Consider the following 19,612-nt stretch of genomic DNA (forward strand, 5'->3'; position numbering starts at 1 on the left):
TATATTGAACCAACTTCACCAAACTATATAAAACCATATAACTAAATATAATAAAACCATACCTATAACAACTACAACAAAACCAGGTGTCGGGAGTGTGTGCATCTTTCCATCAAGTAAATTTAAATTTAATTACATTTTAGTAACAAGTGATTTAAAATGTAAGGATTTAAGCAAAACTTTCTATACAGGTTAAAGCAACCTTTTATTTGGACTGTTCCTGTCCTGCGTTTGCTGCTGAAAGCTCCTCCTGCCCTGAGCTCACCAAACTTCCTCAATATATTGAGAACGGCTGCAACATCTAAAAGCCTGTCTGCTGATGTGCTTCCTTACTTCCCAGTAAGACATGAACTATCTATCCATGACTCTTATGTGCTAAGAGGATCCCACAGACTTATTGAGCCTCTTAGCACACATTCACGTTTGGTCACTCTAGCACACGGAGGCCATCAGGGAATTGTGAGGACCAAACAACGACTTAGAGACTTTATATTGGTGGCCTAGGATGGATTTGCATGTATAGTAGAGATGCGCGGTTGGCGGTTACAGCCGCGGACTCCGCGGATAAACCGCGGATCGGGCGGATTACGTGACGAAAAATATTTTAATTAAATTTGGGCGGGTGGCGGTCGGTTGAACCAATCAAATGAAAAATATATGTATACATACAATCAGCGGATGGGGGGCGGGTGCGGTTTTGAAAATTGGTCAAAAACGTTGGTGCAGATGGATGGCGGACGGATGATGAGTTTTGTGATGCGGTTGCGGATGAATTAATAGCCCATCCGCGCATCTCTAATGTATAGTCCACAATTGCAACCTGTCACCGTCCAACTTAACGATAAGATAGCTAGAAGCACACATGCACCACTGACCCCAGTTCAGTATCCAGCCGGTCCGTGGCAGAAACTGGGCATTGATGTGATAGGGCCTTTTGAGATAGGCCCTGTTAGCTGTAGATATGCCATTACATTAATTGACTACCACTCAAAATGGACCTCAGTTCCTGTCATCAGTTCAAACATTTCTTGCAGTGGCTGCTGTGGAAGTGCATTCTTCAAGCATCAATTCAATCCAGATATCAGCGTCTTCCTCTAATATGCTAAGGTACATTTCACATTTTTGCATACTATGATATTTATATAGGCTGGCCTATCTACAGGGCCTAACATTTTGTGTGAGGTTGGGGTATTGCGTACTGTGTTAACTCCCTGAAGTGCCGAGTTCATAATGCGGTAAATTCTCACTCCATGCATTTACTTCACATATAGAGAGATGTGTCACAGGTCGGGGCGGGCCAATCAGGCTGCACCCACCCCTAAGACCCGTACCACCCTTGGGGAGTCGGACAGAGGTCAGGCAAGGACGACAGACAACAGACTTAAAGTAACAGTATTTTATTGAGTATAAAAATGGATAAAGGGATCTAAAATGGTGAGTCTTCTGGGCAGGGTCGCTCCGTCCTGCGGACCCGCCGGAGGCCCACAGAGTACAATGAAGAGGGGGTGCTCTGGTGAGTAGCTTCGCTGTCTTCCGATGGGAGGGACGAGTCGGGGCTCACGACGAGTCGGGGCTCACGACTGGGAGGAGGCTGCTGTAGGACCGCTCAGGTGCGTATTTCGGGTGACGTACTCCTCCTTCCCAGGGGGAGGACGGGTCGGGACTTACGACCGGAGGGACTGTGGTGGAACAGTTAAGGTGCGTGTTTCGGGTACGTACTCCTCTTCTGCAGATGACAGGCAGAGAACTTACAGCTGGAGAGCTTCACTGTAGAGCGGCCAGGTGAGTGTACAGGTACGTAATCCTCCTCTCCTACGGGTGACAAACAGAGAACTGACGGCTGAAGGGCTTCACTGCAAAGCAGACAGGTGAGTGTACAGGCACGTAATCCTCTTCTTCAGTAATGACAGACAGAGAACTTACGGCTGGAGGATCTTCACTGCAAAGCAGTCAGATGAGTATTCACCTACGTGTCCCTCTTCACAATGGGCTATCAGATAGTACACTCAAATATCTGTGGAGTACAACAGTGTTAGCCTCTTCTTACGTCTTAGAACATGATAGAAAACTCAGGTAAGTAATGGACATCCAGCGGGTTTAAGTTCACACTTCACACATCAAGACAGTGCATCACATCACTTCATCACTGCAATTCAACACTCAGTGGAAAATACATATATAAATGGCTGTCGCCCATTTTCTGACCTGGCATTCACATCAGGGAGTCCCATAGACGAGAGAGAGAGGATGGAGATCAATAGGACTACTCACAGCCTCTCACAAACGATCTTACTGTCCAGCGATTTCCTCCTTCCGGTTGAATCAATGTGCTCTTTCTCCCAAACTCATAATGCCGTGCCCGTTTGCCAGCCCCGCTTCCTCTTCTCCACCGCTCACGCTTCCTCTGCCTTCCAAAGTCCCAAAAACTACTTCCTTTTATCCTCCCCTAATGGCAACGTGTCCCAATTGCGGGGCTTCAATCCCCTCGTGCACAGCTGCTGGCGATTTTGGCTACTCACCCCATTCGCGGGGATTTTGCGCTACCCCGGAACTAGCCCGGTGTTCTGTTGTTATGGGTCCGGCGGGAGGCAATCTCGGCGAACATTAGTTCCGCCTTGCAAGGGGAAAAAGCTGGAATTTCGTCACCTCGTGACAGATGCACCAGAGAATGTCTAATAGGAAGAGAATTGGCACTCTCTGCTTACTTCCGGTTTCTGGACTGGCTGTAGTAACACGTCTCTGTCCATGCGGGGGCGCTCGCAGGCGAGTGCAGATTGAATGGAGGTCTATGGCGAAATACCCCTCAAAATCCACTTTTCTCAGGATATAATTTTTTGTGTAGTAATTTGAATGTTGTATTCGAAAGAAGATGCAAAGAAATTACACATTGCTGGGTGTTAGATTTTTTAGAGTCACTTATTTGCTTTAAAAAATCTTTTAAAATGTCAATGACGTCAGAATGCTGACGTCATTAGCAGAATGCTAGCGTGTTATGGGCAACAACAACTCAACCTGTAAGAAATCGAAAAGAAATAAGTACTCGTTCATTCAACTTTCGACCTATAACCCATGTTGAACTTGCAAAACCTACAATAAAATCTGAGATTTCTCAACGGCAATCGGGTGAAAGAGACACATTTAGCCGTCTAGCCCCATAGACTCCCATTCAGTCTGCACTCGCCCGCGATCACCTCCAGTGGAATTCTAATGGAACTGCAACCAAGATCGATACAATGGGGCTAATAGGAAGTGCCAAGGCTCTCCGTAGACGGGATGCACGTAGAGATATGTGCACTGCTGCGTCTCTCCCTCGTGCTCTTCATGCAGCCCGATTCGGTATACAGTGCACTGTGGCGTTAACTTTTTTTTTTCTATGGCCTTAGAACTGCCATTGAACTGCATTTCTGACAGTGCGTGACTACAGCTCGTTAATAAAAAAGTTTATAGATTGATCAATTTCATACATTCTGCCTTCATGTAACTCAATTTCAAACAGAGTTAAAACACAATTGAATCATACAGAATGAACAAAACACTGAATTATAAGCACAACATGAGCAAAAGAGATTCAGTATCATTGACTGAACTACAGAAAGTAGCAACATTTACATTCTGATGTCAAATCTCTTTTTTCCATGTATGATTTCTACAATAAAAGATGAACTAAATATGAACTCAGTGTAGAAATAAATGAAGGAAAGACAAACCTGTAATAAACTGATTAAACTCATAGTGAGACACAGTGTGGAAATATGTTTAGAATTCCTTTTTTGTTGTTGTTGCATGAATATTTATTATTTTGAATGAATAAATATGACAATATAATTTTATAGATTAAATAATTCATCATCATCATCATCGGTCGGGTCCCCTGGTATGGAGCTCGACAATACGTTTCCACAATTCTCTATTCTTGGTGATGCTGATGATCACTTTTGTTTCCTCTTCCCTTTCGACATGGGTGAGTGACTGACTGCTCTTCGCTGCGGGGAGAGCTATTTGATTCCAGACTTTTTGGTTTTTGTTGAACTCGTCGATGTAGCTTCGGATTTTGTGTCTGAAGGTTAGGCGAGGTGCTCCTCGCTTGTTCTTATCACTGACTTCTGAGTGATAGATGGCGTAGATGTGAGCTGGTTCATTTTCTTCCATGCGAAGACAGTGGCCTACGAACTCTAGCTGTCGCTTGCGGATGGTCGCGCTGACTGGATGTTGTTTATTCAGTCTGTAGAATTCCTCGTTTGTCATATGGGCATCTGCTTGACTAATTCCCAGCATGGTTCGGTAGCACTTTCTCGCAAACACATCCAGTTCTTCCTCTAGAGCCTTTGTTAGAACCCATGTCTCGCAGCCATAAAGCAACACAGATAGACAAGTTACATTAAAGAGCCGAGTCCTGAATTCTATATTTGGCTTGGGTGGTGGAGCGGTGAGCAGCTTCTTTAACTTAGTAAAGGCAACCCATGCAAGAGAGATACGATTTTTGACATCTTTCTCCGTCGATATGATGTAGGATCCAAGATACTTGAATTCGTCTACGATTTCAATGTCCTTTCCGTTAATTAGTAGATGTTGTTCATTGTCGCTGGAAGCATTCATTTGGACTTGGACCGTCTTCTCCTCGTTTAATTCTAGTCCAACTGCACCAGCTTTTTGTTGTAGCTGGGTGAGCTGTTGTTGTGCCCTGCTGAAATCATTTTCCAGGAGTGAAATATCGTCGGCAAATGCTAAATCGTTAAGCTTGCGTTCGGTTCTAGATTCTTTGGCTATTGCTGTACCACGTTGCGGTCTCGTATTACTCCTGGGCGGAGGACCTTTATGTGTAAGGTATCCAAAGCTTCCAGCAGATTGCCTATAAATAATTATAATTATACAACAATATCAGTAAAACTTTAAAATACTTTATATATATTGCATTATAAAAGTATTTTTAATGTATTAAGTATTGTTATACACATTACGATACAATATTATCTATTCATTTTTACACCTTCCAAAAATTATAATACACTAAAACACATGATAAAAAAAGACTTTAAGATGTAAAAAGGAATTTGCAAATATTATAATGCATTTTAACTTTGATTCCAATTAGTTATGAAAATATATAAAACATTATTATCTACATTATTGATACCTTTATAATGCATTATACATAAAGGCTTTAAGTAAAGTGTCGCCACAATATCTAATAATCATTATTATTAATAAATGTTGTTCTTGTTTCCACTGTAAAACACTTTCTGAAATCTAAATTGTATTTTTTTTATTAGGTGATTAAATAGACAGACTTACCGATCACCAGTTTAGTTCCTCCACCGAAAGTGACCCACAGTGATACAATCTAATGAAACGCTCGTACAAAAACCTCTATTCCACTCGAGTGAACACACACTCCAGCAGAGAGAGAGAAACAACACTTCAACACACTGATATTAGAAGATCCTCAGCTCTTCTCAACACTCACTCATTCAGATTTGACTAAATGCTTTCTGATATAACACTGTTTAAAGAAATATATTTGATGAGCTGTGACCTCTGAGGTGACCTTTGACCTCTTTGATCATGGATGATGTTGTGGAGTTTCTCATAATGATGCTTCTGTTCTTCATATGCAGATCAATCATCATGATTCACAGAAAAACCTGCAGCTTCAGACTTCAATCTTCAGTGAAAATCTCTTCAAATAATGAGTTTATTGAATATTAGAGCCTAAGTCAATAGAAAGTGTCAACAATGAAAATATAAAAGGTATTTTGCATGTTCTACACAGTCAAGCATGTTTTCATATTCAAGGTCTGTTCTAAAAGTATCTGGACTGGTTATGAATCTCCACACAAGATCATGAAACGTGAACAAGCTCTAATATGTCTCCATCTTTAACAGCCTGTTTCTTCTCCATTTGATGATTTCAGACACACATGAGGCTTCATGATAGATGGAGTGACACCATGAACTCTGATTAGAGATTCACGATCAGTCCTGATACTTTCTGAACAGACTCATGATTCATGATCTTACTTTAGTGATGGCGCTTCATCTAGTGGAAGTGTAGCAGTGATGATGGTCACATGACTGAATATGGACACAGAGATGGACGTTCATCTGCACATCCTCAGTGTCTCAGGAGTCACAATAAAAATACTAAATAAAGTCATGATTCTGTAACTCTAGTGTATATTAGTTTGTTATCAGCACAAGCTGTTGTAAATCCTGCCCACTTCTTTGCATTGTCAGCACATGCTTCAGTGCTCTGAGAGTGTTTATAGTGCTGTGAGTTTAACACTTCATGACTGAGAGCAGAACAGAACACACTCTTCATCATCACACAAGACTAAACTACAGCAATGAACACAATCAACATCTTCATCTGGACCATTGCACTGTTTATTCAAGGTTTGTGTAATACAGTTTTTACAACAATTATTAGTTCTCTTAAAATGTGAAATATATATTAATCATTTTTGTTTGTGTTTTCTTTCAGAGTGTAGAGGACAGTATACTGTAACTCAGAGTCCATCAATAACAGCAGTTCAACCAGGAGAAGTAGTCAGAATAAACTGTAAAACCAGCAGTAGCAGTCACTTACACTGGTACTCACAGAAACCTGGAGAAGCTCCTAAACTCCTCATATATGATGCAACAACCCGTAATACTGGAACTCCATCTAGATTCAGTGGCAGTGGATCTGGTTCTAGACAAGATTTTACTCTGACCATCAGTGGAGTCCAGACTGAAGATACAGGATATTATTACTGTCATGGTGATTATCACAGCAGTGGTCCTGCATTCACACAGTGATAAAGAGTCGTACAAAAACCTCTGTCAGTCAGACGTCACAGTGACTGCACTGATACAGCTGAGAGAAACTGCAGCTGCTGATGGAGGATCACAAACTACACAATATCAATGTTTAGCTAAGTTTCTAAAGAATTAAAAATGAATTAATTCATTGAGTAAATATACATTTATCGGTAGTAATGTATTTGATATGAAATAAGAGTTAGTGCTGATATTGATTATGGCACTGGGATGTTTTATTGTCAGTGTTTCAGATCACAGTATGAGAGCGATGCGGACTGAAGCAGAAACACCAGCTGTTTTTAATGTGTTTTCTCTCACTCCAGGATTGATCTCAGTGGTTTCTTTCATCAGTGGTCGTGGAAATAATATACATACTAACTAATCAGATTTGGTCTGAAAGGAAAGTTAGAAAGTTCTTGCTTATAGAACTGTTATATAAAGTAATATCACATTCACAGTCGTGCTGCTCTTCATGTCTATGGTAGAATCACAGGCGTGCTGATATTCAGTATAACTGCACTCTTGATCATGTGACACTGCTTAAATGTGGCAGGAGGAAAGAAAAAACAGCACAACACCTTCACACATTTAAAGACAACTTCAGCAAGGGCATTTAACCCTAATAAAAACATGGTAGTGTTTATTTGATTACAGTTTTTTTAATTGCTAACAAGCATTGTTTAATACTGAAGCCACATTTTCAAAACTCTTCATTCAGTCTGCATTACCAACATGAATCTTGGCCAAAGAGTTAATCTCACTCAGACCAACAAAACACTTCATATATGTCTCAAAATAAGCTCATTCCTCCATAACACTGGCAACAATTCACATTCAGAAAACATACATGTCATTCATAACACACTGAACTAAAAACACTAACAACAGGAGCATTACACAAATGATGAACCTTTATCTTTAAAGTTTGAATGATTTTTTTCACATTACAATTAATTATATGATAAGAATAGGATTTTTTTTTTTTAAAAATATCTTTACATATAGTAATTTACATGCAAAAAATACTAAGTTGAAACAACAACAAAATCCTGAAGCAAACAATACAAAATAATAATAATAATAATAATAATAATAATAATAATCCACCAAACACGTCTAGTATATGGAAGCCATACATTTTTTTTTAAATCTCATACAAAAAAATCTGGAAAATTGTAATTATGACATTACTGTTAAGGATTTTAACAGTGTTGGGCAAGCTGGAAAATGTAGAGAGCTAAGCTAGCAGTTACTGTACATTAAATTAAGCTTCACTACACTGAAGCTTCACCCTGGGAAATGTAATATGGCAAAAGTAGTTTACTACATCTAAGCTATTTTTTTTTTTATTAAATCTTTATATTGAACCAACTTCACTCCAAGTCAATGCTATCTCAGTGATCAATAAAACTGTAAGTTAAACAGATAGACAGGCATAATTCGTCAGTTCAATTGTTTATTCAAAAACTGTTCCAAACCAATTTGTTCCTGCCAAAAATAACTAAATATATATATATATATATATATATATAAACCATATAACTAAATAAAACCATAACTATAATAACTATAACAAAAAGCAGGTGTCGGGAGTGTGTGCATCTTTCCATCAAGTAAATTTGGAGCAGAAAGTGGCGGTAATGCACCAAAAAGCTGCTTATAGGTGTCGCGGTTGGTAGATCCACTGTCTCATTCTAGTCTTGTGTGTTTGTGTGTGTGAGTTGTCTCTTCTTCTTCTTTTGTTTTTTATGGCGGTTGGCAAACCAACTTAACGGTGCATTACCGCCACCGACTGGACTGGAGTGTGAATCAGGAGATATTGGAACTTAAAGGGATAGTTCACTTTGAAATTAATTTTTGATATGTTTTAGCTTACCTCAAGGGCATCCAATATGTAGGTGTCTTTGTTTCCGCAGTAGTTTCAATTTTGATATTTTTAGGTCAAACCGTTCTTGTCTGTCAGTCATATAATGCAGGTCGATGGTCACTGTCTCAAAACACAAGCACAGAGTCCAAATTAAAACAATTCCCCATCGTCCAAATGAAACAATTCCCCATCATAAGTACACATTGATGGCCTAAGACACGAAACGAGCGGTTTGTGTGAGAAAACGAACAGTATTTATATCGTTTCTACCTCTTGTAACCACAGCCACGTCCAAATGATCTGAGGGCGCGGGCGCTTCGGTCTGCGCAAGCGCCGGAAAGCGCCGGAAGTGATCTCTCGCACCTGTACGTCACTCATTGTTTACACAGAACAGAGATTGTAGGTAAGACGGCCAATAGAAATGGTAGTAATTTGCGCTTATCCGGGATGTTTCAACCGTCGTAAAAGAAAACAATTACGTATGCTCACGCAAACTCATCCGGGAGTGGTGAGTTTTCACGAATTCCCAATTTATGAGCCTTCTCTCTTGAAGTTATGGTTGATCGCTCTTCGGCTGGATATCAACACACCCATAAACTTACTAAAGTTGAGGAGGGTCTGCAGCGATCATTTTTGTGTTCTGTGTAAACAATGAGTGACGTACAGGCGCGAGAGATCACTTCCGGCGCTTTCCGGCGCTTGCGCAGACCGAAGCGCCCGCGCCCTCAGATCACTTGGACGTGGCTGTGGTTACAAGAGGTAAAAACGATATAAATACTGTTCGTTTTCTCACACAAACCGCTCGTTTCGTGTCTTAGGCCATCAATGTGTACTTATGATGGGGAATTGTTTCATTTGGACGATGGGGAATTGTTTAATTTGGACTCTGTGCTTGTGTTTTGAGACAGTGACCATCGACCTGCATTATATGACTGACAGACAAGAACGGTTTGACCAAAAAATATCAAAATTGAAACTACTGCGGAAACAAAGACACCTGCATCTTGGATGCCCTTGAGGTAAGCTAAAACATATCAAAAATTAATTTCAAAGTGAACTATCCCTTTAACTAAAAAAAAATAATAATAATAATAATTAGGGGTGTGACGAGATCTCAACGAGACGAGATTAAAACGCGACGAGATTTCTCGTCGAGGTGAAACTTTGTCTCGTGAGTTGTTGTGATGTCAGCGTGATGGAGTGTGACGGTGAAATATTGAAATATTTAAGTATTGAAGATGCCCCTGCCACTTTTAAATCATTTGTGTGCCGGGCCAATCACACACACACTCCGCGCACACACACACACTCACTGTTCCTCACTCACTCGCGCGCAGACACACACACGCACACTCACTGTTGCTTGCACTCTCACTCACTCACACACACTCACTCTCGCACACACTCAACCCGTCGTGGAGGACCATTAAAATTAAACATGCTAGTCTTTCTTCTGTCGTGATGTCCTGAAGCATCGCAGACGCGTAGGTTGTCGCCCACTATGACACACTATACGAAATGAAACGATCGAATCTTGCGTCCCGACGCCCGTTGTACTTTACGAATCTCCACGAAAAGGATCGTGCCAAAATCGCGCTAAAATAGTGTAATCTGAACCAGGCAGGTAATAAACATTTGACCTATCACGCAAAGAACCTATTAAAGCACTAAGACATGGGAACAGTAGGCTATAGCTACATTCACATATCACAAGTCATATCGACATCGCAATATTAAACAATGTTATTGCACATCGCAGCTTTTCCTCATATCGTGCAGCCCTATAGTTACTACCCAAAGGTCTCAACTGCTGCCAGAAATCGTCGACATGCTTATATTCTTGAAAAAGGCAACACGGTCTCACCCCTATTCACATACTGCCGTTTGGTCATTTCCCCCTCACGTCCAAAAGCCGACGTTGAGGGTACCCCCTATTCGTCGCTTGACAACGGAGAGGGTCGTCCGATAGATTTGAGTGCAAATCCCTCATCTTTGAATTCTGACGAAATGGGGTTACACATCCAGTGGTTTGCCTGCGCTGGAAAGTATAGTTTTAGGCGACTGATTTTATGCTGCAAATGTGTATTTTGCAGTAGCGTGCAGCGCATATTGTTACAATCATTCTTTGGTGCGATGAGCATACATTTTCGTGAGGCAGAAACCCTTGTCTGAATGGGTATCACGACCTTTTCCTTTCTCTTTTTTATATCATTTTGGGCTACATTAAAATTACATATTTACAGGACTTTATATTTGCTGTATGCTTAACACATGCCTTAATTTAGATGGGATATTTTATAATTTTAGATCACATAGTTTGATCATTTCCCCCTCACGTCCATATGCCGACGTTGAGGGTACCCCCTATTCGTCGCTTGACAACGGAGAGGGTCGTCCGATATTTGAATGCAAATCCCTCATCTTTGGATTTTGACGAAATGGGGGTTATCCATCCAGCTGGAAAGTATGGTTTCAGGTGATTAATTATGCTGCAAATGTGTATTTCACAGTAGCGTGCGGCGCATAGGCTACTGTACAATAATTGGCGCGGTGACCATACATTTTCGTGGGGCAGAAATCCTTGACTAAATCGGTATCACGACTTTTTCTATCTCTCTCTCCTTTTTATTTATTTTTTTATTTTTTTAAATATAATTTTAGGCTACATTAAAACGACATAATTGCAGGACTGCATATTTGCTGTAGGCTTAAAACATGCCTTAATTTAGGTGGGATTTTGCCGATGGTATTTCAATTTGCAATTGCTTATACTATAGTGATCCTATAGTAGCCTACAACTTTGCTTTTTATGCGAAAAAAAAAAAGAAAAAAAAAAAAAAAGAATAGCCTACTTTTATAGAACTTTCTTCTCAATACTGATTATGATGTTGTAATAAATGAAATAGCCTACTGCAGAAATGTTTTTATTGCTTAATATGGACATATCCTTTGGCAAAGTGATGGATGCATTCTGGGAAGTTGTGTGTTTAAATGTAATATACCCGTGTTTCCTTCACTTAGACATTTATGCTGACCCCTTTAAAATTATATTAAAAAATATTATAAAAAAATATTAAGACTGTGCTTTTTAATTATGATTGATATTTTGGCGCAATTTTGTGCAACACGTCACTGTGTGCGACCATCGCAGAAACCATTGCCCAGCGCGATTCCACCACGGTAAGTCGCTTACAATACGCTGATTTCACGCAGCCGTTATTTTGAAATCGAAAGCGAGGCTCCGGTGGGAAGAAAACCGGAAGTGTCGCCTTTAATCACAGGAGAGTCGTGAATGCGATGGCGTATTGTTGTGTTTAATGATGTTGTGTCAATTCTAAAACTGTACATACATTTCTTTCATACTTTAGACTATATACAGTGAAATTCATTTATAAATAAAATATTTTTTTTATATAATTCAGAAAGTAAAAAAAGAAGCAGGAATGAACTATACACATATCCTATATTGGATATTAACATCCAAAAGTGTAAATCGCGGCAGCAGCTTCAGGTTGGTAGTCCAAAGGCATTGTTGTTTATCTTTACTTCCGGGGTTTTTCCCACCAGAGCCTCACTTTCGATTTCAAAATGGCGGCTGCGTGAAATCAGCGTATAGTCTCATAAGAAAGAGAAATAAATACAACAGTCTCATAAGAAAGAGAAATAAATACAACAGTCTCATAAGAAAGAGAAATACAACAGTCTCATAAGAAAGAGAAATGAATAAGCATTTACACGCCCAAAATTAATAAAATTACGAGTTTATATAAAAAAAAACATGTTGGAGGCCTATAGCCTATATATATGCCTACAACATGTTTTATTTTTTATAAACTCGTAATTGTATTAATATTACATATAATATATAATATGACGAGTTCAGATGCAAAAGCCTTTAAGTGCCATCTGAAATTTTCTTCTAGAATGGTCATTTTATCAAGCTTGTATATTTAAGTTTAATAATTTCACTTAAATGCAATGCAAATTACCTATTAATTGTCAATTAAGTGAAATTACTGAACTTAAATATATACAAGCTTTATATACTGTAAATGATCATTCTAGAAGAAAATTTCAGATGGCACTTAGAGGCTTTTGCATCTGAACTCTTCATATATACAGTGTGTGTGTGTATATATATATATATATATATATATATATATATATAAATATATATATATATATATATATATATATATACACCCCCCCCCCGTCTCTCTTTTTGTTGTTTGTTTGGTTTTTTTGTTTTTGTCCCTGTGTGTTTATATTTTGTGCCATGTCTGATAATGAGATGGACCGTCTCCTGAATGAGATGAGTGACCTTGTTGATCAGGCTGAACATCAAGATCACCTCCAACATCTCATTGGCATGCAGGAAGCAGAACCATCCACCAGTCAGCCTTCCACCAGTAATCCGTCCACCAGCCGACCATCAAACAGCAAGCAAGATGTTAGGTGGATTAAGAGGGACAGTGATGGAAACATTATTTACGGCAGGCCCAGATCATCCCGGAAACAAGCAGGTACGATTTTTTTTACATTAATGTTTATTAAAATGTAGACTCCAGATCTAGTTTTGTATCTTGGAAAGGTATACAGCATAATCACAAGTCATGGGTCTGAATTAGAATATATCTGAGGTTATTATTACGTACCTGTGCCTAGCATCAGGTAAAGTTTGTGTCATTGAGTGTAAAAAGCAACATCTTTGTTTTTTGTTTTTTGCTACAGCAGGTCCCAGTCACAGCCAGAGTCGAAAGACTGGTGTCTCTCATGTCAGGGCTCAGGAAACCAGTGCGGAAATGACCAGTGACTTTCCTTCCATTACTGCAGGTGTGTTATTTATTTTGACTTCACTGGTTCAAAACAGTATGTTCATTTATTATAAAATTGTTCAATGCTATTCTCTTTTGTTATAATAAGCTACTGTTTTTAAATATTGTGCATTGTTTTAACAGAGTCCTTCCTTCAAGAGCTTAAACGCTCACTGGGTGAGGAGGACATATATGAAGATGAAACGGCACTTCAAGCCTCAGCAGACTGGTCGACTCGAAAGAGCCTCATATCAGGGTGGTGGGAGAAACAGAGACCCCGACTGGTCAACACCATGGTGGCTCGACAATATGCAGCAACTCGGATCTGCCAACATTGTGGAAATGGTCCAGCCGTTATCCATTGTTGTGACTGCCGACCACACCCATTCCTCTGTGGCCAGTGTGATGTCAGGGTCCACCAAGGTCAAGTGTTCCACAACAGGGATTCAATGACACGTGCATTTTTTCAGGACAGTCCATAGTTGTGGTTACAATGAATGGTAAGAAGAACTTTATGGGTTTGGGTGGGGGTCACTTCTGTAGAATTTTATTTTTGATTTTTCTCTGATTTTCTTTATCATGGATGGAAATCCAGAGGTGTCAATAGGTTGTGTGTTGATTAGATTGGCTGGGCCCATCTATGTGGAGGAAAACAATTAACCTTTGTTTGAATAAGGATAGTTTATTTTCCTGACAAAAGTGTGACTTCCAATAGAGTGCCTTACAAAATTTTGGTCTGTCATAATTAACTTTGTGTATATATTTTCTTCTTTTTCCAGGGCGATATGATCTCAGATTGCCTCAGATTATATGCAAAGCATGTGAAGCCACTTGGAGTCCTGGAGTGGATGACCTGATCCGTAATGTCTACTGGCCTGCCACTTCTCACTTTTCAACTGTGTACGCAACAGATGTCCTTTTTTCTTTTGAAGAGCTGAAGATGGCTGCACCAGGGATGTCTAGCCAAGCATTTCTTAGAATGCTGGATCAACGCACTGTTCGCTTTGGCCGTGTAAGTATTTGTGGTAATAATTTCGTAACTCCATATATAATACTATGAGGGCATGATGATGATGATAGCACACATGAAAAGAGCCATTAGACCCTTTATAGACAACCATAAACTCATGTTCTCTCATCAGCAGTTTGCACTGAGACATTTATGAAAAAACAGGTCATTCTGAAGATCTCAAATTCAACTCCAATGGCTACTGACTTTGACATCTTCTCCCCAATATCATTTCCTGATCCCAGAAGTGTTCCCTTGGATTAATGGGCTAAACATTGCACAGGCTTACTTCTAAACAGTATGGAAGCCGTTGTAGCTCTCTTTGCGTATAGATTTAGACTGAATGTCAAACTATCCTGTATGTTTAATGGCCAGGTCCCCCAAATACACCAGTGTATAGTGTATGAGTGAAGTTTACACATTGTTTATTTCCTTCGATATGTATTCTAAGGAGTGGTAACAAAGTTTGTACAAACATCCCAAAATGCATCCATTTAGAACATTTTACTTCAGTGAGTATATTGTTTAATTTGATCCGTTTTACTGTTCTCTTTTGTTCTCTTTTACTAAACTCTTCTTTGAAACAGAGCGGAAACATCACAGCAGACAGCTTCCGGAAAAGCTTCTTGCAGTGGGAAGCTGTCCGATTCGAAGTGGACAAATTATGCCAGGAGGACCACTTTGACTGCCCAGCTTGCAGCCCAGACATGCTTGCAGTATCCGTTGATGGAAACCGTAAGCACTACAGATTCAAGAGTGCAGCAAGGTACTGTGTGTGCATTGACGGTCCATTACTTTGAAAGTAACTGCTGTGAATTCAAAATCATATGAATATTTAAAGTTAATTTGTATCTCTTTTATTTAGATCGGAGGAAAAAGCCATCTTTGATGGCGTGTTCATCGCGAATGATGATGACGTTGCAAAATTCGTGGACTATGTCCATACCTCAACCAGTCATGTAAACTTGCACAACTTCACTATATTTACCTATAAAACACCATGTCCTACAGAGGACTTTGTTTGAACAAGTTTGGACTGTTAACCATCTTCCATGTTTTAGGTCTCTGGAAGAGGTGTCTGTGGAGGGCAATGGTTAGCGGCGCGTGAAACGTCTCAGAAGTCCTCAGGAAAAACAGACGAGGAGGGCCTGGAACTCGCTGTATGTCGCCATGGGGTTCTGCTTCGTGCCCTCAATATGTTCAGGGGGGAGATTTTTGCCTACCCCCTGTACCTCCAAAAGCAAATGGCCTGTAAACCAGTTACATTTTTTGCAATGGATGTGGCATGCAAATACTGGCCTTACCTCCAGAGAGTGACAGAGAAATGAGCTTCAGAGCTTCAGGATCTCCTGACCATGAGGCCATTTCTTTCTGTTTTTCATGCCAAAGCTCATGATTTCAAATGTGAGGTAAGAAAAAATGATTGTCCATGACATTTTCTTTCCCTGAAATCCTGCATAATATTGTTGCCACTTAGGTTTTTCTTTTTTTGTTTTCTTTTTTAAAGGTAAAATGGAGTGGAGCATATCAGGAGGGGACTGGTTCGACTCTTGGGGAAGAGGTGGAGCAGTGCAACGCCTTCCTCTCAAGGATTGCTGTTACGACAAAGCACATGTCAAAAGCAGGTAAGGTAACCAGTAAATTTTGATCCTGATGACAATGGTGAGCCACTTTGAGCTCATGCATATATGCTGACTCTGAAAATATAAAGCTCAGAATATTCAACATAAATGGATGGATCGATTACAATACCATCATCCTATTTTATTTGACGTGAGGATAATAAGGAAGGGCAGTGCGATATAAAAAATACACATCAGAGTACCATTCACCTACTGTCCTGCCATAGTGCTCTAAGCCATTTGACTACTGTCCTGCGCCACTGTTTCATGCTATTTCTTCACTATCCTGTGCAACCCTTTCATGGGACAGTAATCAACTGGCACAAGACAGCAGATTAATAGTTCCAAAGTACTGTAAGTTATTATTGTCTGCACAGTTTCTTCTCCTACTGCTACTGGAAAGAAAGGTGATAATCTCATATTTTTTATTTTTGCAGGACGCATAGACATGCTGACGATCATGGCCATGCGCTGGAACCAACAAAAGTTTGACAACTTGGCTTCTACCCTTGCCCGCCGATATCGGAAGGTAAAGACACCAGTTTTCCCTTATGCAAAATGCATAGCGATATTGTAAAATAAAATATTAAATGTTCATACCATATATATTGATAGTCCACATATATACGAATATACTGTATATTTAATTAGTGTTGTATGTGGTTTTCTAATAGTGAAGGTACTTCACAATCCTTATCAACAATTGTCAAAGTTGTAGGCGTTTCCCTCATTGTCATTTATGTTTGAAGGCCAAAATAGCCCTGCAATGCCAGTTGCATAACCTGGAGGCCATGAAAACGGTAATGGACATCTCAGACAGTCAACTGGAGAGGTGGATCTTTGATGTCAATGAGTGGGCAGAAGGTAGGATATACTGTTTTATACTGTTTGATATGGTGCTTGATGTATCACTTCTGACTAAGCTTGGCTGCAATTCCAAAGAGGCTCATTGTAATCGTAGTCAAAGAGCACATACTCTGATTGCTGATGACGTGTGGACAAGATTATCCCCATGGGGACAATAAAGAACCTAACTAACCTAACTATACTCAAACTTAGCTACAAGTGTAGCCTCTCAGTTACAGAGAAATCTGAAAAGATTGTTGAGGCTTTATTTTGCTCATACACCAAAAATATTTTTTCATGGAATCAAGAAGCATATTTCTTATCTCTTAATTTCTTCCTCTCAGCAACAAAATCCCCAAATGATGCTGATGTTGCCGCTGTTGCCAACCGCATAGAGGAGCTGGTGGCAAGTGTTAAGAGGAGGTCCCAGCGTCTTTATAAGGATAGTGACGGATGCAAAGGACGTGCCCGAATCTGCCGAAAGATCAGGGAGGAAAAAAAAATCTTAACTTCTGTAGTGGAAAAGTACAACACCTTGGTTCCTAATGCAGAACAACTGACATTGGACACCATTCTTTCTGACGAGATTGTTTGGCCATGGCAGCTTACACACGGTGGTATGTACACAATTCCATTGACTTTGTGAAATAGTCACATAGTAGGACAAAATCTGTCATGGCTCGATTGTAACCACAGAAAATATTGAAATGCTAATCTTAATTACAACTGACTTATGTTTCATCTATGTATTTCAGACTCTGTAGATCTAAGGACAAAGAGGAAAGCGTTCGACATTGTGATGGCAGTAAGGAGACTTGAGGAGGAGAAGAGGATTCTTATTGCTGAGATGAACAAACATTGGAAGTCTCTTTGCACCCGTGCAGACACCCTGAAGCAGATGTCATCCCAGCTTTCTAATGTGACATCAGGTATGTATTTGTTATACTTGGCATACATTACAATGTTTCTGAATGTTTCTGATTAATAAAGGCTCAGTGTGTTTTAACGTAAGGTAAGACGTGGGGTCTGCTTCAAGATGGTATCCGAGGTCTACAGAGCTTGACAATGAAGAACAAGGAAGCAAGCAACAGCCTGGCAAAGCATGCGAAGAAATGTTATGTTGAAGTTCTGACTGAAACCGAAATTAACTTTGATAGTGATTCTGAGGAGTACCATACCAGTAGTGACTCTGAGCAAGACTAAACATGGCCAGAGTCCTTTTTTATGCTGATGTGTGCTGGGGAGGCAGCATTAAGAAGAGGGCCGCTGGGACAGGTTGGTAAGGAAAGCTGGCTCTGTGTTTGGCATGGAGCTGAGGTTAATCATTTAAACTTTTAAGGTATAGTGGAGGATTTTTTACTTCCGGGTGGATCACCTATACTATTGGTCCTCCTAATTGTCAATCATTCTGGTAAATCAATCAAACTTATTCAAAAAGTGGAGAGGGCGGGTCTTATCTAAAATTCGAAAAGATCCTCCACTATACCTTTAACAAAACTATTAGTCCTTAAAGTTTGTTTTATGTTTTACCGCTATGTTTTATGTCAATACCTGGTAGATCTTCTGCAAGCATCTCTTCTCTTGCTTCTTTGTAGATTTTGGCTAATAGAGAATTTCTTTGATCAAGCTCAAGCACCTTTGGCACAATACTGGTCAAGCTGTCCTTGAAGCACTGGCTTAAGCTGACAATTGATGAATGCATTCGGTCAACTTCATCACACAACTGAAAATAAACAGAAAGAGAAAGTTAATCATTCACAGATTGAATGCACATATATTTGTTCACCTGAGGGTTTAGAAAATTAAATGTTTTTACAAAAAGAGTTATAACTGTAAATTATAATTTTAGTATACTTTTAGCTTACATCAACATTCAACATTTATTTTAAGCTGAGAACTGATATAAAATCAGTGATATCACTGACCCCTGAGGGTGTTTTTAAGAAAGGGTATTTCTTAAGTATATCCTCCACAGTCATCCCATCTCTCATCTCCCTCCTTCACCATGCAGAAGTTCGCTGTGTTCAGTCTTTGACCACCAAGGTGTCTGGTCGCATCTTGCAGTGGATATGCAGGACATTTACATGACCCTCAAAAGAGAATGAATTCTCACCAATGACAGCAATCTCCTATTGGATCAAATTTAAAAGTACAGAACATTAATAATTAAAATTATAATAATAAAAGTTAAACCTCAAAACCACATGTCATTCACTATTTCCTTACCTTAATTTTGTATGATCACAAAGAGAGATATTAAATTTAAAACTGCAACATTTTGCACAATGAATTCCTTAGAAAAGTATTATGCAATTGAGTCAATCCATGTCAATTTGACCAAATTTCAGAAACTTCCCTTGCTCCAATTTGTGATTTTGTTAATATTTTTTTCATAAAAAAATATTAACTTTAAAAAATAAACTTTAATATTGATGAAAACCAAAATATTAAATGTAATGAATATTGACTGAGTAATCCACTATTTTGTAGAGGAGGTCAAAATGACCATTTTTACCCAAGACCAATAAACATAGGACAAATATAATAATAAATGTTATACTTGCATTTCTGTAGTCGAAGTCTGTTGGTGGGATTCTGCTGGCACTGGGTCTAGTGTTTAGTGTTATCACCTCCTTCATCTCATGTGCAAATT

The 19,612-nt window shown here is 39.4% G+C and overlaps 1 protein-coding gene and 1 long non-coding RNA gene across 2 annotated transcripts; one reads left to right on the top strand and one right to left on the bottom strand.

Moving 5' to 3' along the window:
- Nucleotides 1–1,427: 1,427 nt before the first annotated feature.
- LOC311071129 lies at nt 1,428–2,496 on the bottom strand. The gene is made up of 3 exons (XR_014603765.1): nt 2,206–2,496; nt 1,924–2,014; nt 1,428–1,812 (listed from the first exon to the last, which is right to left on the bottom strand). It is a non-coding gene; the product is annotated as an uncharacterized lncRNA (long non-coding RNA).
- Nucleotides 2,497–15,846: 13,350 nt separating this feature from the next.
- On the top strand, nt 15,847–18,162 carry LOC311070382 (uncharacterized protein; the record flags this gene model as incomplete). Its single annotated transcript, XM_084094207.1, has 7 exons — nt 15,847–15,900; nt 15,999–16,116; nt 16,551–16,642; nt 16,863–16,977; nt 17,304–17,576; nt 17,715–17,888; nt 17,972–18,162. 7 exons carry the CDS (start codon nt 15,847–15,849, stop codon nt 18,160–18,162), a joined length of 1,017 nt encoding a protein of 338 aa, XP_083950333.1.
- Between the last annotated feature and the right edge of the window lie 1,450 nt (nt 18,163–19,612).

The sequence above is a fragment of the Abramis brama genome, assembly GCF_963993115.1.
Source record: "Abramis brama genome assembly, chromosome: 20".
Lineage (NCBI taxonomy): Eukaryota > Metazoa > Chordata > Actinopteri > Cypriniformes > Leuciscidae > Abramis > Abramis brama.